The sequence below is a fragment of the Annulohypoxylon maeteangense genome (genome assembly GCF_022496945.1).
Source record: "Annulohypoxylon maeteangense strain CBS 123835 unplaced genomic scaffold GGS22scaffold_18, whole genome shotgun sequence".
NCBI lineage: Eukaryota > Fungi > Ascomycota > Sordariomycetes > Xylariales > Hypoxylaceae > Annulohypoxylon > Annulohypoxylon maeteangense.
This window is the reverse complement of record NW_025953265.1, coordinates 127,198-154,014: the sequence shown is the minus strand read 5'-3', so window position 1 is coordinate 154,014 and position 26,817 is coordinate 127,198. Positions and strand designations below refer to the sequence as shown.

Here is a 26,817-nt window from a genome sequence, read left to right as displayed (position 1 = left end):
TTATTTTTTATATTATTTTCGATTAATAATTTTAATAAAATATTTAAAATTAAGTTAAATTTTTTTTAAATATATTATATAATAAATTTAAATTATAATAAATAAATTAAAACGATAATTAATTTTATATTTAATTTATTAATATTTTAAATTCGTAAAATATTTTAATTAATTATTTTTCGCATCGATTTATAATTAATAAAAATAATAATAAATTAAGTATAAAATTAAAAAAATATTTATATAAAACGGTATAATTATATTAAACATGTAGTTTTAAATTTTATAATATCGTATTAAAATTTTATTCGCGTTAAAATTTTAAAATAAAACGATATAAAAAATATTTTAAAAATTAAAATGTTTTATTTATTTTATTTTTTATCGAAATAAAAAATTATTACATTAAAACTTTATTATTTTAAAACATTAATTTTTAAAAAAGTTCATTTATTATAATTTTAATATATTAAATTATTATTATTATTATTATTATTAAATCTTACGCCGATTACCCTTGTTCTCGAACTTTCTTCGAGTCGAACTTTCTTCGAGAATATATTAAATTAAAACGTTTAAAAAATTATATTTATAAAATATTAAAAGTTATTTTTTCGGTTAATATAAAAGTAAAAACGGTTTTTACGGTATAATTTTTTTTTTTAAAAATAAAATTAAAATTACTTTAATTTTTTATTTTATTACGAGTAATTTTATTTTTCGATTTTATAATAATTTAATTTTTTATTAATAATATAAAATATATTTTCGTAAAAAACTTATTATTTTAATATACGTTTTTAAGTTTAATAAAATTATAAATATTTTTAACTTTTTAATTATAACGATACGTTTAATAATAATAAAAAAGCTTTTTCCGTTTATTATAAATTTAAATAAAATAATCGAAAAAAATTTTAAAAATAACTTTAATATTAATAAAATTAAATTAATTTCGACGCATTTTTTAAATAATTTATTTAAATATTAACGGTATTTTTTCGTAATATAATTAAATATTATAATATTATTTATATAAATTTTATAAAAATTTTCGAATAATTTAAATTTTTAATTTATAAAACGTTAATTAAAAACGGCGAAATTTTTAAAACTTATTAATATAACGCGAAAAATTTTTAAACCACGAAAAAAAATAATTATTATTTTATTTAAATTTTAAATCGTAACGAATAATTAATAAAAAAATTTAACGTTATTTATAATATTAAATTATTTTTTTTTTATATTTTTTAAATAATTTTTTTTATATAAAAAAAATAAATATTTAATATAATATATTTATTTAATGTTTATAAATTAATTATTACGCGATTTTTTTTTATTTTTAATTATTTTTTAAATTACAAAATAAAAAAAACCGAAAAAAATTAACCGTTTTTATTATAATATTTTATTTTTTTCGTATATTTTATTTAATAATTAATCGGTAAATTTTTAATTTTTAATTTTAAAAAAATATACGTATTTAATTTTATATTAATTTTATTATTTTTTTATTAAATTTATTATTATTTTTTCGGTTTTTAATAATTCGATTATTTTTTAATTTATTTAATAATCGTATTTTTCGATAATTTTTTTTAAATATTAAATAAATTATTTATTTTATAAATATATATATTCGTTATTTTTAAATAAAATTTCGAAAATATTAACGAAAATCGTTATTTTTAAAAATGGAAAATTTTTTTCGCGAAATTTTAATTATTTTTATATTATTTTTTAAATATTTTTAAACGTTTTTTCGTTAAATATTAAAATTTCGTTTAATTTTTCGTATATATCGAAATTAATAATTAAATTTATAAAATTAAATTCGTTTTTTATTTTAATATTAAAATTAAAAAAATATATTATAACGATTTAAACGAAATTTACTTTTTTTTATATAATAACGAAAAAAACTTCGTTTATAATTTTTATAATTTTTTTAAATTTAATTTTAAAAAAAATAATAATATTTTTATTCGTATTATTAATAAAAAAAATGTTTATTATATATTTAAAATTTATTATAACGTATAAAACGTTAAAAAATTTTATTTTAAAATTAAAATTTCGATTATTAAAAAATTTAATATAATTAATAAAAATAAAATAATATTTAAATTTTAAAAGTTATTATATCGTAATAAAACGTAAAAAAAAATTAATATTTATCGGAATTTCCGAAATTTTTAATCGAATTAATTTTCGAATTTTATTAATTTATAAAAAATTATATATTTTATATAATATAATTATATTTAAAAAATATAATAAATTTTATTTATTCGAAATATATAATTTTTATATTATATATATAAAAATTAATGAAATTATTAAATTATAAAAATTGAAAATATCGAAATTACGTAAATTTTCGATTTATATATTATTACGTTAATTTATTAAACCGAATATTCGAATTTATCGAAAAAAATCGAATTTTTAAAAATATTTAATTTTAATTTTAATAAATTTAAAAAAATTTCAAATTATATAAAATAATTTTTTTTAACTTTATAACTTTATTAATTCGAAAGTTATTTAAGTTTAAAGCTTAATTATATAATAATGCATTGACCACCTTTCGATCCAGCCATGCGATCTCGAAGTGCGAAAGGATTCGGACCTGAACTTGAAAAAGTGGCCAGTGCGTCGAAAAAGATTACATAATCAGTTTGGAAAAAACCCGCTATACTAGGGAGTGCACCCAATCAAAACGTTGAAGGCTAAGGGATGCATCCAATCAGGTCAATGGGTGGATTTAAGGTTCAATGATCAGTTCGAAATTAATTACATAATCAGTTGAATAATCGGTTCAACAGTCAGTCCCTAGATCAGTTCAACAGCTAGTTCAGCAGTCAGTTGAACAGTTAGTTGAATAGTCAGTTAAAAAAAAGGTCGAATCGAAAGATAAGTAATCGAACATGAAAGAGATGCACCCAATCAGGTGAGCAAAAGAATTTAAGGTTTGACTAGCGCTTATTCAGGTGGTCCATGCGTATCAGGACCTAATTTTCGCCAGTTGATTCAGGTCAGTTCATCGATTAGTTCAAAAGTCAGTTGAATAGTCAGTCCCTAATCCAGTTCAAAAGTCGGTTCAACAGTCAGTAGATCAGTTCGTAAATCAGTCCCCGATCCAGTCCCTGAATCAGTTGTTCGATCAGTTCAAAGGTAAGTTCAAGTATTAGTCATATCAGTCTCTATATGAGTTCAACAGTCAGTAATTCAGTCCCTGGACCAGGGACTTGATCAGTTGTTCGATCAGTTCGAAAGTCAGTTCAAAAGTCAGTTCAGCAGTTAGTAAATTAGTTAGCAAATCTGGCTCGACGATAAATCAGATAAGTCCCTGATCCTGGATCAGTTCAACGGTAAGTAGATCGATTAGTAAAGCAGTCCTTAAATCAGTTATTCGATCAGTCGAACACTGAGTAAATTAGTCAACAAATCACTTCAATTGTCTACTAGTAAGTCAATCCTAAATTCAGTCCTTAGATCAGTTCGAAAGTCAGTTCAAAATTCTGTTGAATGAATAGTTCGAAGATCAGTTGAAAGTAAGTAAGTCAGCATGTTGATTACTAATAAATCCTGACCTGATCTCCTCTCCCAGGTCAGGTCAGGGACCTGACCTTGAAGATGACCTGGGAGCAGTTTTAAAAAGACCTTATATAATGAATCCAGTTCAGAAAAAAGGTGGCGGGTGGATCCGAACCCAGGATTCGATAGTGGTCAATGCGTTACGAATATCTCTGCTATTTGATTGGGTGTTGTATCCGAATAAGTGGATCTAATTTCCACCCTGGCCCCCAACCTCCTTTTGACAGCCGAGATAGCTTAGTCATCTCGATTTCGGGGCTTCCACCCTTTTGATTATATAAGACGTTGTCCCACCCCTTCTAAGGTCAGGAACCTGACCTTGAACTGATCGAACTGAACTGATCGAACTGAACTGACTATTAATTCCTTTTGATTATTAATACAAGCTCTGTTACGTAAGCCATTTGCGATCGCCGCGCTCTCATTGGGTGCATTCCCTTCAATTGATTACCTAATCTTCGATTTTACTGATCTTCGATTGACCTACCCACCTACCTACTTTTCTACCTACTTTTGAACTGACTATTCGATCAATCCAGGGACGGATTTACTGACTATTGAACTGGTCGTTAAACTGATCGAGGGACTGGATCGGGGACTGATTTACTGACTTTCGGACCGATCTAAGGACTGAATTCAGGATTACTTTACTGACTATTTAACTGACTGTTGAACTGATCCAAGGACTGGATCAGGGACTGATGTATTGAGTGTTGAACTGGCCGTTGAACTTATCGAAGAACTGATCTAGGGATAGATCTGACCAATCCCTGAACTGACTTCTAATCTAATCTAGGGACTGGATCAAGAACTGATTTACTGACTTTCGGACCGACTTTTGAACTGATCAAAGAACTGATCTAGGGACTACTTTACTGACTTTTAAACGGATCTAGTGACTGACTTACTAATCGATCTACTGACTTTTGAACCGACTTTTGAACTGTTCGAACAACTGATCTAGGGACTGAATCAGGAACTGACCTGACTAATCACTGAATCGACTGTTGAACTGATCTAGGAACTGGATTGGGGACTGGATCGGGGACTTATCTAACTGATCACTGTTCCAGATGTGCTGACTAATTTACTGACTGCTGAACTGACTTTTCAACTGATCAAATAACTAATCTAGGGACTGAACTAGGGACTAACTGTTGAACCGACCTTTGAACTGGATTAGAGACTGGATGAAGGACTGATTTACTGACTATATTCAACTGATCGAATATCTGATACAGGGACTGAATTAGGGATTGATTTATAGACTTATTCATTAGCCGTTAAACTGATCGAACAACTGACCTAGTTCCTGGACTAGGGACTGATTTACTAACTAATCAACTGACAGTTGAACTGATCGGAGGACTGATCGAAGGACTGATCGAAGGACTGATCGATGAACCGTTCAAGGAACTAGATCAGGGACCGATTTACTAACTGTTGAACTGTTCTAGGGACTGAATTTTGATTGAACTGATTGAACTGAACTGATCGATTACTTAATCAGTTTTTCAACAGCTAGAGCGTTTAAGGAAAGGATTACATAATCAGAGACTAGAGGATGCACCCAATCAAAGCACTGAGCGCTGGAGGATGCATCCAATAAAATGCTCTAATAATTGGAGCTAGGGCGGCGCTAGAGTGATTTAGCGGCTTTCAAGGTGGTCAAAGCGGCTTTTTGAGCCAATTGGCAAGCTTGGAGCTCGGGATGTATGTTCCCGGCACGGGGACCTCCTGTGTACTTTTGCGGGAACCATAAATTCGCGGGCGGACAGGACTCGACGACGAACAGCTTTGGCTTTGGTGACTTTAATTAGAATCATTACCTTAGAACATAAAGATAGGAACATATACATTTAGGGATAGTCTAATATAGCATCGTATTCCTATAGAAAATCAGTTCCGAATAATAGATTGGGAGGTAGTTTTCATTCGTATACCCATGCTTCGATAGAAACGCGTACGATTTTCGGTCGTCCGTGTTTAGATTTTCCAGATATGTTTAAGAAAAATTTTACTTTTTATATTATTTTTATACTTTCGGGGTTTATTTTAATAACGTAAAAAGGTTTTTCGAAAGTATAAAAGTTATAATTAAAAATAAATTCATTGAGTTATTTTTTATTTATTATTTTTAAATTAATATCGAAATTATTATATATAATAAATTTTTTATTATTTTTATTAATAATTTTAAATTTAATATTATTATATCGTTTTAAATTTATTTTTAATTATTAAATTTAAAATATAATATATATATTTTTATTTATATAATTTTTTATATAAAATTTTTTTTCGTTTTTTAATATTTATTTTAATATTTCGAATATATAATTTTCGAATTTATTATTAATTTTATTTTTAATTTAAAATTTTATTTTAATTTATTTTATAATAAAATATTCGTTAATTATATTTTTAATTTTAAAAAGTTTATATTTTAAATAATATATTTTAAAATACGTTAATATAAATATATATTTTAAATTATTATAATGTAAATTAAAATAAACGTATTTTATTAATCGTTTTTTTTAAATAATTAAAAATTTAATATTATATAATTTAAATTTAATAATACGTTTAATTTAATAAAAAAATATTAATTTAATATTATTACGTAAAAAAATACGTAAAAATAAAATTAATATATATTTATTTATTAATATATATATAAAATAATTAAATTTTATTTAAAATTTACGTAAATATTTTATATAAATACGTTTAATTATTTTATTAATAAATATAAAATAAAATAATAAAATTTTATTATTTTTATATTCGTTTAATAAAAAATAATTATTAAAAGTTAAATATATTTTAATAATCGTTAAATTTTTTTCGTCGTTTTAATAAATTATTTTATTTTCGTAATAAATATAATTAAATACGTTTTATTTATATTTTATTTAACGTTAATATTAATATTTAAGCCGTTTTTTTCGTACGTTTTTTCGGTTTTTTTAACTTTTTCGTTTTTAAAATTTAAACGAAAAACGAAAATAAACGTTACGGTTATTATTAATTTTATCGTAATTATTAAATTAATAATATAAACGGTTTAAACGATTATAAAAATTATTTTAATAATTAAAAAAATTTTCGTTATAATAATTTTAAAATATATTAATAAATATAAACTCGTTAATTTAATTAAAAATTTATATTTATAAATTATTAATATAATAAATAAAAATTAATTTAATAATTCGAGTTAAAATTTATATAATTATTATATTTATAAATAAATTACGTATAAATCGTTCGTTAAAAAATATATTTTAAATAATAAAAACATTAAAATTAAAAATTAAACCGGAAATAAATAAAATGTTTATATTAATAATTAAATTATATTTATAAAAATTTATTTAATTATATTAAATTTTAACGCGTTTATTAATATATATTAAATATTCGTTTAAATTTATTAAAAAATTCGATTAAATATATAAAACATGTAAAATTAAATTAAATTAATTATAAATTTAATATATATATAAATTTAAATTATTTATATATATCGTTCGTTATAATTAAATAATTTTCATTATTTATATTTTAAATTTTTTATTTTAAATATAATTTTTACGCGTATATTTAAAATTTTATATACGTTATAAAACGTTTTAAAAGTTTATTTTAAATTTTATTTTTAATTTTTTTAATATAATTTTAATATTTATTAAACATTTTTTTTTAATATTATTTAAAATTTTAAATTATTAAAATTAAACACGGTTTTAAAATATAATAAAAAATTTAATTTTAATTTATTTTTTACGAACGTTAATTATAATTTAAATTTTCATTTATTCGTAAAAAAAAATAACGAAATATTAATAAATTTTTTATTAATTATTACCACGTTATTTAATTTAATAATTATCGATTTAAAATTCGAATAAAAATAATCGAAATTTTAAACGTTTTATTTTTTAAATTTAACGCGGCGTTAATTTACGATAAAACTTAAAGTTATAACGTTTCGTATATTTATTATTAAATTTTAAATTTTATTAAATTTTTTTTAAATTTATATAAATTTATTAATAACGTAAAATAAAATTATTTTTTATTTTATTATACGTTTATATTTTTTAATTATAAATATAACGTCGTTATATAATTATAATCGAAAAAGGTTATTTTATTCGGCATTATTTCGGTTATAATTTAAATAATTATTTTTTTTTTCGATATATTTTTTTTCGCGTTCGTGTATATTTATTATATCGAATTTTAAAATAATAATAAAAAAAATAAATAACTTAAATAATAAAATAATAAAAATAAACGGCGCGATAAATATAAACGACGCGATAAATATAAACGACGTAATAAATATAAATAACGTAATAAATATAAACGGCGTAATAAATATAAACGACGTAATAAATATAAACGATATAATAAAAATAAACGACATAATAAAAATAAAATTAATTAATATAAATATAAAAATGTAATTATTTAAATAAATTTATATATTAATTAATTTAAAACGAAAAATTAAAAAATTTATTAACGTAATTAAAATAAAAAAAATTTATAAATTTTAATACGAAAAATAAAATTAATAATTTTAAAAAAAATATTTAAAAAATAATTTAATTAAATATAAAAAGTTTTATTAAAAAAAAATTACGTTTTTAAAAAAAAAATAACATTATTAAATTTATAAAATTTAAAACTTATTAATAAATTTAATAAAAATATAATAATTAAACGTAAAATAATTACGAGTAATATTAATTTATTAATAATATTAAAATTTAATAATTAAAATTTTAACGTATATAATTAAATAAAAATTTATAATTATTATAATTATTATATTTATCGTAATTATTACGGTTATTATAATTATTATAATTATTATAATTATTATAATTATAATTATTATAATTTATATTATTTTAATATTAATCGTTATATTAAATTTTTAAATTATTTTTTATTAAATAATAAAATTTTTAAAAATTTTATTAATTTAAATTTTTCGAATAAATTAATTATTATTTAATAAATATTTAACGTATTTATAAAAAAAAATCGGACGTAAATAAACGGTAATTATTTTAATATAAAATTAATTAATTCCGTTTTAATATTAAAAGAAAAATCGTTTTAAATAAAAAAAATAAAATTTATTATTTATTTACGGCTTTTATTTTTATTACGTTTTAATATATAAAAAGTTTTAAAAGTGTTAAAAAATTTTATAATTTTAAATAAAAATAATATTTTTATAATAAATAAAATTAAAAAAAAAACCCGAAGTAAAATTAAAAAGAAAATTTAAAATAAATATTTCGAATATATAAATTAAAATAAAAATAATTCGAATAATGAAAATTCGAAAAATAAAAATTAAAACTTTATAAATAAAAATAAAAAACTTAACGATAAAAACGAAAATAAAAATAACGAAAATAAAAATAATAATAAATTTAAAATTAAACTTAAATTTAAAAATCGATAATTTTTCGCGAATATATAATATATCGTAATTAAAAACTTTTCGGAATTTATATATATTTATAACTTATTTAAAATTAAAAAACGAAGGAATATTTTTATTAAAATTTTTTATAATATAAATGAAAAAAATAAAAAAATTTAAACGTATTTTAAAAATAAAAAAAATTTAATAAAATCGGAAAAAATTTAAAAATTTAAAAAGAAAATTCGTTTTATATTAAAATTTTATTCGTGTATAATTATAAAATTTAATAAACGAATATAATTAAAATTATTCGTAAATATAAAATAAAAAAAATAATAAAATAAAAAAGTTAAAAACGAATTTTTAATAAAAAATTAAATGTAAATTTAAAAAATAATTTTCGTGACGCGTTTTATCGTGTATATTAACGTGTTTAAAAGTTTAAAGTTTTTTTTTTTAATAAAAAAAAAAACCGAAAAAACGAAAAAATTAAAAGAAAAATAAAAGGAAGTTTTTAATCGATTTTTATATATATAATCGAAAAATATTAAAATTATTTTAAATCGAATTTTAATATTAATTAAATAAAAATAAAAACGAATTAACGAAAATATAAACGTAATTCGTAAAATCGTAATTAACGAAAATTAAAAATGTAAAATATCGTAAAAATTAACGAAAGTTTTTAATATAAATATAATAAAATAAAACGAAACGAAAAATAAAAAACTTAATAAAATTTATAAAGTTTTTACGAGATTATAAACGGAATAAAAACGAAAAACGAAATAAAAATTATTATTTTCGTAAAACGGTAAAAAAAATTATATTAATAATTATTTTAAAATAATTTCGATAATAAAATTACCATTTATAAAAACGTAAATAATTAAATAATTATTATTCGATTTTAAAATTAAATTTAAAAAATTTAATCGGAAAAAAAATATTTATAATTTATATAATAATATATTCGTATTTTTTTTAAAAAAAACATTATAATATATAAACGCGATATATAAAAATAAACATTAAAATTATAATATTAATTTAAATTTTAATTTAAAACTTAATTTTATTTTTAATTTTATTTTTAATTTAACATTTAATTTTATTTTAATTATAACGTTTATAATTTTAAACTCGTTAAAATAAAAAATTTTAAACTTTTTTATATTATAATTATTAATTTATAATTTTAAATTTTACATTTAATATATTTAATTTATTAAATATTAATTAAAAGTTATTTTAATTTTTTACGTAATAATAACGGCGTTTTATATAATAAATTTATTATTTATAATAATAAAATTTAAAAATTATAAATAAACTTTATTAAACTTTAAAAAATTCGAATAAAAAAAAGTTATAAATTTAAAATATAAATTATTAATTAATAATTAAACTTAAATATTTTACGAATTTTTTTTAAAAAAAAACTTTTTTTAAATAATAAATTTATAAAATAAAACGAAACTTTAACGATAAAATTATACGTTATAAAATTAAATAAGTAATTAAAAAATTCGAATAAATAAAAAAATTAAACTTTATAAATATTTTTATTTTAATAATAAAGTTTATAAATTATAAAATAATTTTCGTTATAATTATTATTTTAAACTTTAAATTAAAATAAATAAACGTTATTATTATTTTTTTTATAAAAAAATAAGCGAAAATATTTATATAAAATAACTTTTAAATTTTAATAATAAAATACGAAAAGTTTATAAATTAAATAAAATATTATATAACTTAAAATAAAATTTTAAAATTTAATATAATATTTTATTCGAATATTTTAAAATTTTAAACTTTTTATTTTTTAAATTAAATATCGAAATTTTCGTTAAAAATTATATATATATTATTATTTATATTAATAATTTTTTAATTATTAAATTTAATAAAAAAAAATAATTAATTTTAAAAAAAAAATTAATCGATAAATTTAAAATAATAAACTTAAAACTTTATATTTATTATTTAAAAATAATTATAAAAAAAATCGTATTAATAAAACGATTACGTTAAATTAAAAAGTTTATTTAAAATAAATTATTAAAAAATTCGAGTAATAAAATATTAATTTATATGTAATTTTTATCGAAATTAAAAAAATATTTAAGTTTTTAAACGATTATAAAACTTTTTTAATAAACGTTAAATAATATATTAAAGTTATAAAATATTTAATATACGTTATAATAAATATTAAATTTAATATTATTTATATTATTTTTTATTTAAATTAATATATAAAAAATTTTATTATAATTTATTTAACCGTCGTTTAAAAAATTTTAAAATATTTAAAAAAAACTTTCGATTATAAATTAATTTATTAAAATAAACTTAAAAATTTTATAAAATAAATAAATATAAATTACATTAATTATATTTAAAATTATAAGTTTATTTTAAAATATATTTTTAACGTTAATAATAATATTATAAATTAATTTTTTAAACGTTAATTTATAATAATTACGTTTATTTATAAATCGAAATTAAAAAATATAATAAACGTTACGAAAAAAGTTATATAATTATAAACTTTATTAAATAAATTTAATAAAAATAAAAAAAACTTTAAAAGTTATTATAATTTAAAAAAATAATTAAAAAGTTTTAATATTTATAAAAAATTTTTAATTTTATATTTAAATTAAATATATTAAAACCGATATTTATTTCGTACGAAAAAAATAAATTATTAAAAAAGTTAATTTTTAATACGTTAATATATAAAATTATTTCTTAAAAATGTTTTTATACGTTTTAAAAATATTTTAAACTTACGTTTATAAAACGAAATAAAAAAAATTTATTAACTTTAATTTTTTTCGTTTTAAACGATTATTTATTTTAATCGAATTAATTATAAACTTTTTATAAAATATACGTTACGAAATAATAAAAATTTTATAAAATAATAAAAACATTATAAATAATAAAAATTTTAAAAATTTTTTAAAAAAAAATATTATAAAATAAAAAATTATATAATAAAAAAAAAGTTAATAAATATAAATTTTTTCGTATAATTTAAATAAAAATATTAAAATATTAAGTAATTAAAAATTTACGTTTTATATTTAAAAAATATATATATATTATTTACGAATTATTACTTAAAATTAATAACTTAATTAATTAATTAACACATATAATATTTATAACCTGCATTTATTTCAAAATAGCCTCACTTTCGTTTTTATTAAAACCTTTATTATCAAAGTCGCTAGCACTTGATTCGCCTGCAGGCCTTTTGCATCGGGGATGATTTATTCATTTCGAACCTCCGATATGGATTATGAAGCCTTCGCGCTCATATTATATATGTACTTTCATAACTAGAGACAATTAATTTCCATTCAGTCCACTAACTATCCGTGTAATATCGTGTGCTCGGCTTGATGAAGCCAGATAATAATATTAGAAGTCGTCAAAAATCTGGTCTGTCGAAGGACTAGTAGTTAATGGTCTATCGGGACGGAGGTGAGGCCCGTGAGATTCTATGAGAAGTTCTGGGTAGAGGTGTCGCGTGGAGAAGAGTACCCTATATGATTACATAATCATTGCTCCCCTATTCCTGGTTACATAAGCATGCCCCTATTCCAACTCTATCAATTGAGTAAGGACATCAGATTGTGCTACATACATGAATAAAATTGAATAAAATAGAATAATTCGTACAATGGTACTAACCTGCCTTGTGAATAATGATTTAAGATAAACTCTTCCAAAACTGTAAGCTTCCATCTACAACTACGGCCAGAGACATCGCAGCACATCGAGGGATTACCAAGACTTCACGATTACAAACAGAGGGGAAAGGAACATATCCGAAGGTTAAAATTCGGAAATTATACTGCGTTCATTTGAGCCGGAAATTATTTGTTATAGTTTCGGTTAATACGGATTGTTCCGGAAGCTTTCCTATGAACTGGGTAGATATTAAAGTTTAGATTTATTGACTTTCATGACTGACGTCAGAACTCAGTATCAATCGTTCAAGTATGCGCAAGTTAACTAACGGAAAGCTTGAAGATAGACGTAACTGTCGTGGATGGAAATTACGCTCTTACCAATATTGAACTATTTCACTGTGTATGTTAAATGACAATGGGAAGTTTAACGTTCGACACAGGTAACCATGTGTTGAAAGGGCAAAGACGTATCAATATCAGTGACATAAGATGAATCCAGCGATTTGTAGTCGGTGCTGCGAGATATATGGTAAGAGGGAGCAGTCAAAATATTTAGTACCAGGCCAGGGCCCCTTCCCAGGGACACAGAGCTGCTTCCATCCTGTTACAAGAAAAATTAACTCGTGAGTCATTTCCCGTTCAAGATATCTCGCGCGGGTCTTCCTTTGAATCTTTCTCAAAAGTAAAATCTACCATACGTGGATATGTTATTTAAACCCCTTCCAGACCCGTCATTTGCCCTCCATCTTTTGATCAAAAACCTACCTACCTAGCTGCCTAGGTAGGTAGGTGCTTTCACATTTCTTTCATCAAAATAAGCTATATTCTCTCTGAGAATAACTATTTTCTTCCTAAAAATGCTGCGGTAGATATCGAACTACCCTTTATCTCAAATATATACTAGGTACTCTTGCGCTATCACTGCTATATTCCTTTCTTTACACTTCTAACATCACTTGTCACGAGGCGGAACCCAAAGACTAGGAAACGACGACGTTGTTGCGCGAGGAGCTCCTAACCACTCTCGCTATGGAGAACACGGTATACATACAGGTGAAGCTCTTTGTCTGCCCTGCTCCCAGGGCTAGCGGCTAACAAGACCCTCACGGACTCCACGGGCCGAGTCCCGATCCCATAGACCTCTAGCTACCAACCTGGAGGGAGACCAGACGTCTGACAAGTATTTGCCCATATACCTAATGGGATATCCGTTAAATACCGCGTCGATACCGTTAGAGACATCGATTCCTACACAGCAAGGTCTCCTCGAGTCTCGGCTCTACAGGATTACGTCTGTTTCGCTCATTTTATTCCACGCGTACACAACACCAACACTGGTCCTTCCTACTTTCAACCACTGACTTCAATGTTCGTTTCTCCCCGCACCTAAGGAATATATACAAAGGCGGTATATATTGAGGGGACTTAAAAGTATATGGCGGATAGGCTTCCAAGAGCTCTCTTCGTAAGCGAAGACTGCAACGACAAGAATGATCTGTAGGTGTTCGAGTACGCAAGTGCGGGTGAGGCATACGAATGGGAGGATGGCGTCGACGGCTACGAAGCCATGCCGAATGTACTGTCGGATGAGATTAGGCGAGAAGCGATTGTCGGGTGTTTGACGAGTAAGAGGTTATGTCGTCATCTGTGCTGTCAGCATGCATTGGATTTGTACCCCTCCTCCTGGTTTATTGGCAACGCAATCCTGGCTCTTCAACCTAAAGCCTTAGGCGAAGACCGAACAACTATGGATAAAGTAGTCTATCGACATTTCTGAGGAAGTCATCATAACTCATCTTGTTGTCGATGCGCCATAATAGGCCGGCGCGATGGCAATCTAGACTAGCAATGGACATCATACAGGATGTGACGGTTTGCCGAAGGATAATCCAGTCGGAGCAAAAGATAACAATATTCGCGAAGGATCTCCGAGAAAAGATCAACGATATCAAGAATAAGAACAATTTCAGCTTTCGCCATCCATACAATGCCTTATCTTGGTTCTTTTGGGTCCGGGTCGGTAGTTGATACGGGACTTGCCAAACAGTCAGACACGGGAGATCTCACCTAATGTCGCCACTCCAACAGTCTAGTGGAATAGTCTCAAGATCACGAATACAAGACAAGATCCCACCGGTCGGCGCTGACAAATCGCGAGAGTGTTGGGTCTCAAGTGGTGTTGCACAGGTGGCGCCGGTGGCTGGCGGATGTAGGTAATCTGTGCATGGCTTATCTAAGCCAGAGAGCCCGTGCCTATTGGAAAGGATCTGCGATATTTTGAGGTCATCATAGACACGGGAAAGATAGAACAAGACACTCCTAGAAAAGATGCAGAGGAGTGTCTGGCGTTACGTTGATGGCTCCGATGCATACCCGAGTCAGTGCAGAAAGGGAGAAGTTGAAGGAAAACACCAGGAACAATTCGGTCACATTCTAAATTCGGTCAAGGGTAGAATGAATGAAGAAGCTTGGACAATCCATAATGTGAATATACCTAGGTAGTCGCTTGGAGAGCTGGTCGCTGGAGGTCTATTCACGACTCAGAACTTGGCTGCTTGGTCACTTAGGAAAACATGTTGGTGATTGATCTTACATAGGAACAGATGACCAATACCTAATGTATAAAGACTTCATGTTAGCTGAGAACAATATCGAATGTGGTGGATGTTACATATATGTGGATGGAAACAGCAGGCACTATCCCTTGAACCGCCTATCTGGGAAATACATACGCATTCTTACTAGTGAAAGGCACTGATGAAAAATGAGGGGATACGATATCACAGTATTTTACAGTGTTCTTAATACGTGGTCCATTTATGAGGGGTATCGACATCTTTGTCATTATTCTACATGATAATGATCTTGGATTTAGTCTCAGATAAAGTGATATCGAGATCTGACGGCATCTCCGTTTTGTGTATGGCAAAAAGGATTAAATAATGGAGGTTGTGGGCAGCAAGACTCCATCAGCCCGGATAAACGACACGGTATTATCGACCAATGAAGGATCGAGGAGTGACCAATTTGGGAAAGATTTCAGGTAGCACTTCTCCAACTCCACTCACTAACGAAGGCGTTGAGTGCTCCCCGGGTTATAGATCTAATTGGTCAATAATCTGTCTTCCTCTGTTTCGCTCCCCTGTTTCTCTTCATTGAGAACGTGCAAGACAATCAGTATTTGTATGGTCACTCATAGTTGCCACAGGTCTTCCGAAGACGTTTTATGATGGCATCTGACCTATCAAGGCATTCGATAGTATTGTTAGCACTAAAGGCATGGTAAACAAATGCGACGAACTTCAGACCTTAATTCTCAAAATCAAAGAAGAAGGTCTATATTTATCGGCATGGATAATGCCAGAAATAATTGAGAGCCTCAAAGTAGCGTTTTCCTGCCTGAATGGGAAGTAATAGGTTCCTCTTAAGTATGATCTAGACGACGAGGGGTAACGATATTAAGGAGGTGTGGCTTCGCTGTCGCGTCGTTTGGTGGAGAATCCTTGTTGTCGTGGTCCATACGCGACATCCTATTCGACCTGATCATCTAAGGTACCTGCTGCGACACCGTCGGAGGCCATTTAAAGCTCACAAGGGCCGATTCCCTCCAACTTCTCTCAATCACAGATTGAGAAGGTCTCATTCTCCAATTCGGCGCGGCCGCCCACATGCTACAAACACCTGTTAGAAAAGATACCAAGTCTTTTTTATCATGTTTTCTTTAGAATGAAAGAGGGTCTCGAGACCCTGGTCATTTATCCTAGAAACCCCATTGAAATCTCAATAATTAAATCATATTTAAAGATTAAGGCGCAGTTGCGACGACGTGAAATAGTCGCGATGATTTCATCTCTAACCGTGCTCGCTACTCGACGATCTTTTATATCTCTAAGGTACTTACGTTAATAATTATCATAGGTAATTTAGGCCAGCTATCTGCGTCAGATTTGTGATAACTGCAGGATGCGTTTTAGTCTCGCTCTTTCGACTCTTGCTCTCGTAGCAGGGTCTCTGGCAGCCAACTGCAATGGCCACGCCGAACTCTGCAACCGACGATACAGCAACATTACTTTCGCCGGGGCACATAACTCCCCGTTCGTCGGTATCGGACCCTCAGATAACCAATTCACATCTCCGACAGATCAGCTGAAGCAAGGCATACGCTTTCTGCAGGCGCAAACCCAAGAGAAGGATGGAGAACCGGAGATGTGCCATACCTCTTGCATATTAGAGGATGCTGGTACTTTGCAGAGTTATCTGAGCGAGATCAAGAGCTGGGTCGACGCCAACCCGAATGAAGTTATCACCTTGCTCATAACGAACCCCGACGCTATTGATATCAACAAGTACGGCGATGCATTCAAGTCGACTGGTTTGGCTACCTACGTTTTCACGCCGGATGGACAACTCGGGTTGAACGACTGGCCCACATTGGCGGAAATGATCTCGAGTGGCACCAGAGTTGTGGTATTCATGGGTACGGGCAGTCTCCAGAAAACGCGCATCCAGTTGAGAGAGCTAATGAGATGTAGACTACAATATGGATACATCCAAGGTGCCTTACATCCTCGACGAGTTCGGATACTGGTTCGAGACCCCGTTCTCTCCGACGAAGGACAACTTCATCCAGTGCAACATCGACAGGCCAGCGGGAGCTAAGGCAGACGGCCGAATGTTCCTAGCTAACCACAACCTGAATATTGAGATCTTGCCCGACATTCTGATCCCGGACCCGCTCCAAGCGGCCAAGACAAACTCGATCGCATCCATTACTTCGCAGACGAATATCTGTGTTAAGAACTACGGTCGCAACCCTAATGTAGTGCTGGTGAGTAGTACCTAAATGCGACTAGCCATTTTGGCGTGTTTTTTCGGTCGGGAAATGCTGACGATTTGGTGTAGCTTGACTTCGTGAGTCGGGGAGACACGATCAAAGTCCAGAACCAGCTCAACGGACTATAGATATATGAGGAAATCAATGGATATGCAAGATGTCTTTAATGATAATGATGATCTGTTTTTTCTTACGCTACCATTCTTCGTCTTATATTTGATCAGACATCGAATTGTTTGAGATCGTCGTGTACGGAGGATGGGTCACTTTAGAGTAGGAGCTATAGCATTTTATGTATATATTCAATTCTATGATGGGGTTATCTCTGCCATGGTTAGAGATAACTAGCATATTCATGACTTGGTGGGGGGTTGGGAACGTACGAATTGTCTCTTGAAGCAACGCTACATCTATTCCTGTCTAGAGCCACTATCCCTCCAAGCTGGATTACCCCTCCCCTTCCCCCTTTTCAATTATTCTAATGTAGGTCTCAAATCCCCAAGCTCCGCATTCAGGATTATATCTACATAGGCTTTGCTGACATGATATAAGAACAATGCTTAGACCACCACGGAGTAATATCTAGTTCAGTCTAGGATCGTCTAAACGAACAGCGGGCTTTGTCGAGCGATGCTCGGATCGAGATTTATGGAGTTCGAGACACTTTATTGATCAGTTAGGAAATCAAAAGGAACCTTCTATTATCAGTGAGTCAACAAGAAAGACGAGATTCGGACACATCACTTACCGTCATAATTCCCCTATGGGTGTATTTTCATGCGAAAGAATCTCAGCGTAGAGAAGGACATTCCTGCCTATCGAGCATGAGCTTCAGTGTACCTATATATGATACAGTTACATGTTGTGCGAGGAACTACCTTACCCGCTTCCGTAGGTAGATAGGCACTTAGGAAGTGATGTGGCTTTCCCTTTCCGCCAATCGTAATATGTGTCTCGGTTAGGGGCGTTGTGTTACCCTTCGTAAGCATCCATTGGTTCATCCTACGGCCCTATGGAAGATGCAGGTATTCACAAAGGAAAGTGATCGCCACACTGCGGGTACCATCCACCAGCCCAGGATATCGGTACATCTGGTCTAACTGCGCAATTCCCCAACGCGTCTCGGGTCTTACTTGGTGTGTCTGCTCGGAGAAAACTCCGAGTCCTCTCTTTCGTAATGCTCATCCAGCCGCATGCGAATCGGCCTCCCATAATGAATCGGTAACGAAACGGAGTGTGTCTCGAAAGTCTTGAATCAACGCGCGAAGATATTCAAAGTGTACCTGAGCTAGTTGATCTGGCGTAGGCTGATTGAGGAACAGGTTCTCCCCCATGTTACTCATTGAGTCTAGCAGAGAGTTGGCCTGCTTGACGAGGTCCATAACCAACACACTACGGAGTTTGTCCCGGTCCGTGACAGAAATCTCGTATCCGCCGACAATCAGTTTTACGACGCTGGATGAGTCTGGCTTGGTGATCTGCTTGAAACACACACTCGTCTCTTGGAAGATTGTTATGGCGCATATTAGATCGGGACTGCTCAATTGACAATGCCTGCAATCGATCATCGTCTGACAACTCGTGATCGCGTCTCCCGTCACTTTTAGTAACTCGTCGAAACGTTTTGTTTGCAGCGCCCTTCTAATCTTCGGGCCTATGAGTACAGGGCCAGTTCGACAAAGACATTGTTCTGAAGAGTATGGGTTCATAATCGTGGAATATTGCAGATCAGCTGGCGAAGCGGGTAGTGAGTGGGCGTCGGTGGCGTGCATGCTAGCGCGATACGCCGGAGTACTAGTCTGTAAAAGGTTCTGTGGTAAGGAATTTTCTGTTAGGGTTTGAACGAGGTCCAAGTCGTCTCGACTCATGGAAGGTGTCGGGTCGAGATTTGGTCCCTAGTGATCAAACGGTCACATCAGTTTCTCCCTAACAACATTTTGCCAGTATGGCCATTAAGAAAATAATCGTTTCCACATACATCATGGCTTACGACCACACTTTCTGGCGACCAATTGAGAAAGTCTAGCTCTTGAGGGTTCATATCATTGATCCAGCCTATTTCCGTCTGCGTGTCACTCATAGAGCTAGACATGCCCTCGTGGCTGGTCATCTCGATAGCATTCACATTTGACGTGCTCCCTTCCTCGGGTTGCGCTTCGTGCGGCGATCTCCAAGCTTCGGTCGAGGTTCTCCGGGATTGAGACCGTTTGCCTGAGTCTGTAGATGCTGTCTTGATGGTAGTAGGGTATCGGCAAGATATCCCACGTGTTGTGCAGCGTTGGCACGATTTCTTTCCATCACATCTGGCTTTCATGGCCCGGCAAGCTTCACACGCTGTCATAGGCCGACGGACTAGCGTACTCAAGCCTTCTGCGCTAGGACATTGCCAATTTGACATATAGTCCTGAGGAATATCTCCTATCCTAGGGTTACGAGGATTTCTGTTGGACGCCATGAGTACGGTGACCCCTTTTCGATATAATAGTCCATAGATGGCCTTTCTATACCAAAAACTACTTTGGGACATCTAGGTAGGTAGTATCAAGCCATACTTTAAATTCATTCACCATGGTCAACGCATCCACCGCTACTTCATACTACATCGAGTATATGAGGCTGTAAATTGTCTAGCCCTGAAGTTGTGGAACGTAACAGGCATAAATCCGTACTGTTAGGATTAAGCGAGCTTACCTAGTATATCCGCCTTTTCACCAGGAGTATTTCGGCGAGCTTAATGCAACCCAACTACTATGTATCATAGGCTATCGACTTTATTCACAGTGCCAAGGGATTGTCAGCTTATGGAAGCAGAGTTTCTAGATCAGCGGGCAAACCCGCTGCGTGTCCTCACAACGATACCCGAATGGCTAGCGTTAGGTCAGCAATGCATTAAATAATGACCCGACCAACTCAAAGAATATCTATCCAGATTTTATATTAGCTCCATTGCGGGTAATTAGATTCCCCTTTGGCGTAGCTTGGGAATATGTTGTAAGACAGGCTTACCTAGGTAGGTATTTAAACCTGATGCTTGATATCCTTTAGGATTCCTGCGATCACCTGAGCTGTTCATCACGCCAAGGCACGATATCATGGCAAAAGAACCTAACAGCATGACACGACTTATAAATGAAACCGGCCCAACCCTATCGAGGTAAAGAAAGGCTATATCACCACTACGGTGCCTATCTCGGCTTGAATTGCGCACATGTTACCGAGATACCGAGATGGGTCGAGGAGATCACGTTGTAAGAAACTATAAATAAGAAACGCTAGTATATGGTCCAATTATCAAGGGGGTGATGTGGTGGTTGCAAGGGATATCACGTGGCTTCTCCCCGACCGACATCGCCATGAATTTTGAAGTCCTCCATCTTCAATGTTCACAATATGTATTATAAATCACATCATTTATCATGTCAAATGATATAAAGATCCTACTGATCTATTGGTCCTTCAGAATTCGGGGTGGTTGCACCGCGTCGATATATCGGCACGTGATACCCCGCAAGCCAACAGAACCCGGTATTTATCTTTCTTCCTTGATCTTACCTTCCAATTTCGCATGTAAATACCTACCTACTTGCATATGTAAAGCGCTCCCTGTGTAAGAATATATGCATAAGTATAAGCTTAAATGAGAAAACCGCTCCAAGATTAGTAAGCTACTACCTAGAGGTAGGTATGAGCTGAACCAACCTTACTGCATGAATGGGCGTGTAAATAAAAGCTTATAATTTGCAATCTTTTAATTGGCTGTAATAGTTAGAGGATGTCCCCTTAGTATGACGCGCCTTCCACCAGGTGGTGCGGGGTGTTTATGTAAGAGTAAGATTCAATTCCAGCTTTTCTCCCTTTTCCACCTTTCAACATCAATCCAGATCCCGATATCTATTTCATGCAGTCGCCCACAATTCACAACCCACCTTCTACCAATCATTCGGGATTTAGGAAATCAACAATTGAAGCTTCGTCCAGAAATGTTCTGCCACTTCCTTCATTCTATCCTGGTCGAAGACTTGAGCATCGAATTCGAAAGATGGGCGAATCGTGGCATCGTCTGTGATGTGTAACGCTCTAACTAAAACATCGAACTGTTTGTTCAAGCGCGTTAGCGTAACTATTCCAGGTATACCGCAGAAAACCCGAATTGGGACACCTACATGCCATGGATCGACCGATTTTCTCAGCAAATCCTCCACCTTCAGCGTAGCAGTAGATACCGCTGAAGGACGTCGCTGGAAATTTACCGCCGTGTTCCATAGTCTCCCCACCTTCAATTGTTTCTGCACGACATCGCGCACATTGCTGGTGTCATGCATACTATTCTCGTTCCTCTGTTCCTGCATTAGCTGAGCGAGTCTTGCTAGATCTAGCGCGTTACCCCCTGTCGAAACATTACTTAAATGGTAAGGCACAGCGTTGATCAATAGACCGACAATATCGAAAACGTCGGGAACGTCTTCGTTCCGCCCCGATGTGATGTATTCGAACGACACATCCGAAGCGCCCGTGAAGGTGCTGAGCGTCTGCGCCCAAGCTGCGTCGATGAGGCTGGCAGAGGTAATCCCGTGCGCCGTACCGAAAGCGCTGATAGCTTGGGCTTTGATCTCAGGCAAGTAGATGACAGTCTTTCTCGGACTTGGACGTGCTATAGGCTCCCTTGAGCTCACAGGTAAGGATAATATAGAGGGTACTCGGTTGGCGAGGACCGAAGCCCAATATTGGTCGTCATCCTCGATACGACTTGGAGTTCGGGCAGCTATGATAGCTTTATACGGCGGCGGTACGTCCGACTTATAATTTTCATCGTTCTCATATGCTTCTAGAAGGGACAATTTAATCAGCCTTAGCGACCATCCATCAATAACCTGGTGATCCAGTTCGATATGGATGTAATATCGATCTCCGTGTCGGACGAAATGGGCCCGATGAGGAATGAAACACTCGTCTACAGACGGTGTTCCGACTAAGTCGAATGTCGGTTCATCATCCTCGGCTTCTGCTGAAGAGATAACTACGGTAGCTTCTGACGCAGCATCGGCTGATAGAACTACCTGTAGAAGGGGTAATTCCCCCGTGTCATCTCGCAAATAGATGCTTCGGAGGACGGGATACTTCTGAATGACGCGTCTCCACGCCCGAGCCAACCTTTTTAATGAGATAGGCTCAGATGCAAGGGAGAATATCTCCATCTGCCATGAAAGGATGAAGACGTGTGGGTTTATGAGCCGCTGTTTCATGATCTCGCGCGCAAATGGGCTCGTCGGATAGGCATCTTCGACCTGTAAAGAGGGTCTACCTCTTAGACGTGATGCAAGCATCTCCTCGTAAGGTCGGATAATATCACTCGTCCAGTAAGTATCATGTCTCTTGTCCACGTCCATATCGATGCCGGCATCTTGGCTGTTCCTAACGAAGGCTACCAGACCGCCGAGAGTCTTTGCGCTCATGATACCGCGCACTGTAACAACTAAGCCGATTTCCCTAGCCCGGGAAACAATCTGCATAGCGGATATAGAATCACCTCCGCTAGCGAAGAAGAGAGTATTCATCCCTAAGGCTTCTTTCGGAATGTCGAGGGTTTCGCTCCAGAGCTCCCGTAACTTGTCGGCTAATGACCCTGGGCCAATTTCGATATTCTCCTCTATAGGGTCGTTCCCCATTAGATCGTTATAAGTACTATGTGGCATGGATTGAATCCATTGCTTAATTGCTTTACGGTCAATCTTGCCTGAAATCAGTTGCGGCATCTCCTCTAGGCAAATCCAAACAGTGGGTATCATGTAGCTGGGAAGAACGAGGAATAAATGCTGCTTGATCTTTTCTAGTTGAGAATTATTTTTCGATATCGTTATGCTGGAACTGCTATGGTATGACACCTCAGACGACTTGCAGCTCACGATCGCGACGAGCTGTCGAGCGCAAGGGCCAGCTGCTGGGAGCACAGCGACCGATGCCGATACTGCGCCAGTTGCCATAATTTGGTTTTCGATTTCGCCAAGCTCAATTCGGAATCCCCGCAGCTTAACTTGGGTGTCTTTTCGGCCGATTATGTGAAAGGTACCATCTGGGTTGTTCCTGGCTAGGTCGCCAGTCCTATATAACTGTGTGTGGGGAAATGTTTTATCTGCCTTGAGCCAGTCAGGTGCGGGGACGAAGGCTGCTTCGGTGGCGGCTCTGTCGTTGAAGTAACCGCCTCCTATCAAAGGACCGGAGATGGCAATCTCTCCCACGCATCCGATTGCACATAACTCGTTGGGATTGTCGCGACCAACAACCCACATATTGGCTCCGATACTACGGCCGATGTTGGCTGGATGGGCCTCCGTTGAGATACAAAGATTGCCCGAGCTATACACAGCTGTCTCCGAGGGACCATATCCCGCTGTTAAGTCGACATAATCGGCCCATCTAGTTATGGTCTTCTTCGTGATAGGCTCCCCACCCAGGACTATTGTCTTGAGACCTGGCACATCTTGCGGGTAGAGAAGGTTGGCGATCGTAGGTACGCACAGAAGCGTGTTGGCTTTTAACTCCCTAATAGCTCCGGCTAAGTTGTTTAATCTGTCGTGGTCCGTCGGTATGCATATACAGCCTCCGAAAGCAAGTGTTGTGAAGAACTCGGCAACGGATATGTCGAAGGTGTGGGAACAGAATTGAAGCGTCCTCCATTCAGGATTGGCCCCGAATGCCTCGCCGTGGTGCTTGATTGACGTACAGATTGCGGAGTGGGGTATGAGAATTCCTTTTGGCTTGCCAGTGCTACAATATGAGGATTAGTCTGCGGATCTAACGGACGACAAGGATGGTGGCGGATTTACTTACCTCCCAGATGTGAATTGAAGATATGCAATGCTGGATGGCAAAGCTTTTGATGGCGGGGTAACTGGGAACTGAGTACTAGGACAGTGCTCGTCTGAGAGTTTCACGACCTCTGGGCTTAATTCATTCAATACGTCAGCGCCGAGATTAGATGCTACCGAGATCTCTATTCCGGCCATTCTAACCACCTCTTCAATCCGAGCTCGAGGATGATCGGGATCAATGGGTACATAAACCCCACCTGCCTTGAAAACGGCCAAAATAGCGACAACGGTCCAGATGGACTTTTCAAAACATACACCTACGAAGGCGCCAGATCGGACACCACGTTCTAAAAGTTGTGCGGCCAGCGATGACGAGTAATTATCAACATCGAGATACGTCAGAGACCGCTTCTGAGAGTACACAGCAACAGCATTTGGTTGCTTGAAAACTTGTTTTTGAAAAAGGTGGTGGATGTAAGTCTCTTCGGTCGGATGAGTGAAGGGATTCCATTCGCGGATCTGAGCCATGTCTTGCTGGCTAAATGGTGAAATGGAACTTAGCGCTGTATCGCGGGTTGCGTGGTTCAGATGCGCGAGAATTGCCTGCAAATGGAAAACCAGGTTTTGGGCCTGCTGCTTCGTGACAATTCCTTCATCGTGCTCGACACGGAGTGTTGTCGTGTTTCCAGGCGACAATGTGAAGCTCAGGACGAGTGGGTAAGGATGTTCCTCCTTCTTCCCAACCTCTTCAATGTACTGGAGCCCCAGGGTCTGAGTCGAAGAAGAAATAGCATCCGAGAAACTTTGAGGATGGACAACGAGCAGAGTTTGGAAGTCGAATGCAGCAGAGTCTCCTCGGGCCAGATAGGTTCGAATCTTGGCAATACCCGAATGCTCGAACGGCGTCATCTCACCTGCTTGCACTCGAACTCGGGCAAGGAATGAAGCGATGGTCTCTTCGGGGTCGATGCGGAGGTTTATGGGAACAAGATTGATAGTTGGCCCAGTCATGTGGGGTACTCCGGGTATTGATGATGTTCTTCCATTGTTGATGACGCCAAATCCAACGTCTTCAGTACCGGTATAATGAGAAAGCAGAATGGCCCATGCAGCCCGCATAAAGAGGGCTTTTGTTACACCGAAGGCTGAAGGGTCTCCTAAGTCAAGTGGACGCTCTAGTGTAGACCTTTGACTAGCCTTCACATCGGTCGACTGAGGTGGATGCGGATACGGAGCAGGATGACTATCGGCCAAAGCCGCCTTCCAATATTTCTCTTCTTGCTCATATGGTAATGCGTTGATGGCCTGTATGAATGAATCGAAAGATGGACGTTCCGGGGTCGGCTCGGCTCGGAATCGCATAGACACTTCGTCGAGTAATAGGGGAAGCGAGGCTCCGTCGCACACAGCGTGATGGATAGTCCACACGAAATATCGCCCTACTTTTTCGCCATGCCGATCTACGACAATTGCGTATCGGCTATATGGATCGCCTGGGGCCATGACACTACTCGCGTCTTGCTGTAGAAACTCATGTAGGCCGGTGTTGTTGATGTTTAGTCTTGGCTCCTCGTCGAGAATTGCCTGCACATATCCGAGTCTATTCCCCAGATGACAGATGCGCGTACGCAATATCGGATTCTCCTGCACTGTTTCTTCCCAAGCACGCCAAAAAGCATCCAAGGGGGTATCATCGGTCATTTTGAAAACGAATTGTCTGACATACGAGTTCTGGTCGCTTCCCGCGAGGGACTTTTGCATCGGACTGCAAGGGTAGGCATTTTCAATCTTATCTTCAGATACATTGCATATCTCGGCAATTGATGCCTTAATATCTTGTAAGGGTGTTAGGTGGCTCAAGGAAGAGAATGGTGCGGCATTTGTTTCTATTTCTTTGAATGGTATTAGGCTGGCTACCTCCGCCATCTCCTCTATAGAGGCATGGACGAAGAGCTGCTCCATAGTAAGGATGATGCCAAGCCCTTTCGCTGCGGTTATCAGCTTTTGAGCCGATATAGAGTCCCCTCCGACTTCGAAGAAGACATCCTCGTCTGCGAAGCTTGAGGGCTCGTCCTGGAGTATCTCGGCCCATATTTCCCGAAGCTGTTCTTTGGTGGATAATGCGGGCGAATCATGGTCTCCTGCCTCGATCTTGTTTATTATCAGCTACCGATACATATGGTCTTGCTAATATTTGACAAGGATACTCACAGTTTCGATTCTATTCAATGGGTCCAAATGGTCTCCTTCCGGAGAGCGAAGTACAATTGACATTCTGGAGCATAGAGACTCGGACTTACGCGACTCAAACTACTTCGACTTTCTTTTCTCTTTACGTCCTTGAAGACTTAATATACAGGTGGCATAATGTGCCTGTTGGAATTGATATAG

At 33.2% G+C, this 26,817-nt stretch overlaps 3 protein-coding genes across 3 annotated transcripts; 1 reads left to right on the top strand and 2 right to left on the bottom strand.

The window, feature by feature from the left end:
• Window positions 1-16,414: 16,414 nt before the first annotated feature.
• Window positions 16,415-17,961, top strand: GGS22DRAFT_171590 (PLC-like phosphodiesterase). Its single transcript, XM_047962630.1, has 3 exons — window positions 16,415-17,260; window positions 17,316-17,611; window positions 17,686-17,961. The coding sequence occupies exons 1-3, from the start codon at window positions 16,747-16,749 to the stop codon at window positions 17,743-17,745; spliced, it is 870 nt and encodes a 289-aa protein (XP_047815513.1). The 5' UTR covers window positions 16,415-16,746; the 3' UTR covers window positions 17,746-17,961.
• A 737-nt stretch (window positions 17,962-18,698) lies between these two features.
• Window positions 18,699-19,626, bottom strand: GGS22DRAFT_171588 (uncharacterized protein). The gene has a single exon (XM_047962629.1). The coding sequence runs from the start codon at window positions 19,483-19,485 to the stop codon at window positions 18,799-18,801; it is 687 nt and encodes a 228-aa protein (XP_047815512.1). The 5' UTR covers window positions 19,486-19,626; the 3' UTR covers window positions 18,699-18,798.
• Window positions 19,627-21,564: 1,938 nt separating this feature from the next.
• On the bottom strand, window positions 21,565-26,700 carry GGS22DRAFT_191861 (non-ribosomal peptide synthetase module; the record flags this gene model as incomplete). Its single annotated transcript, XM_047965177.1, has 4 exons — window positions 21,565-21,711; window positions 21,781-24,382; window positions 24,446-26,577; window positions 26,638-26,700. The coding sequence occupies 4 exons, from the start codon at window positions 26,698-26,700 to the stop codon at window positions 21,565-21,567; spliced, it is 4,944 nt and encodes a 1,647-aa protein (XP_047815511.1).
• Window positions 26,701-26,817: the final 117 nt, after the last annotated feature.

What these genes read in the sequence shown, in the direction of transcription:
- GGS22DRAFT_171590 (XM_047962630.1), top strand. Translation starts at nt 16,747, where the DNA reads ATGCGTTTTAGTCTCGCTCTTTCGACTCTTGCTCTCGTAGCAGGGTCT. An exon ending in CAGAGTTGTGGTATTCATGG is followed by an intron (nt 17,261 to 17,315) that starts GTACGGGCAGTC and finishes AATGAGATGTAG; the next exon opens with ACTACAATATGGATACATCC. An exon ending in GCAACCCTAATGTAGTGCTG is followed by an intron (nt 17,612 to 17,685) that starts GTGAGTAGTACC and finishes GATTTGGTGTAG; the next exon opens with CTTGACTTCGTGAGTCGGGG.
- GGS22DRAFT_171588 (XM_047962629.1), bottom strand. Translation starts at nt 19,485, where the DNA reads ATGAGTCGAGACGACTTGGACCTCGTTCAAACCCTAACAGAAAATTCC.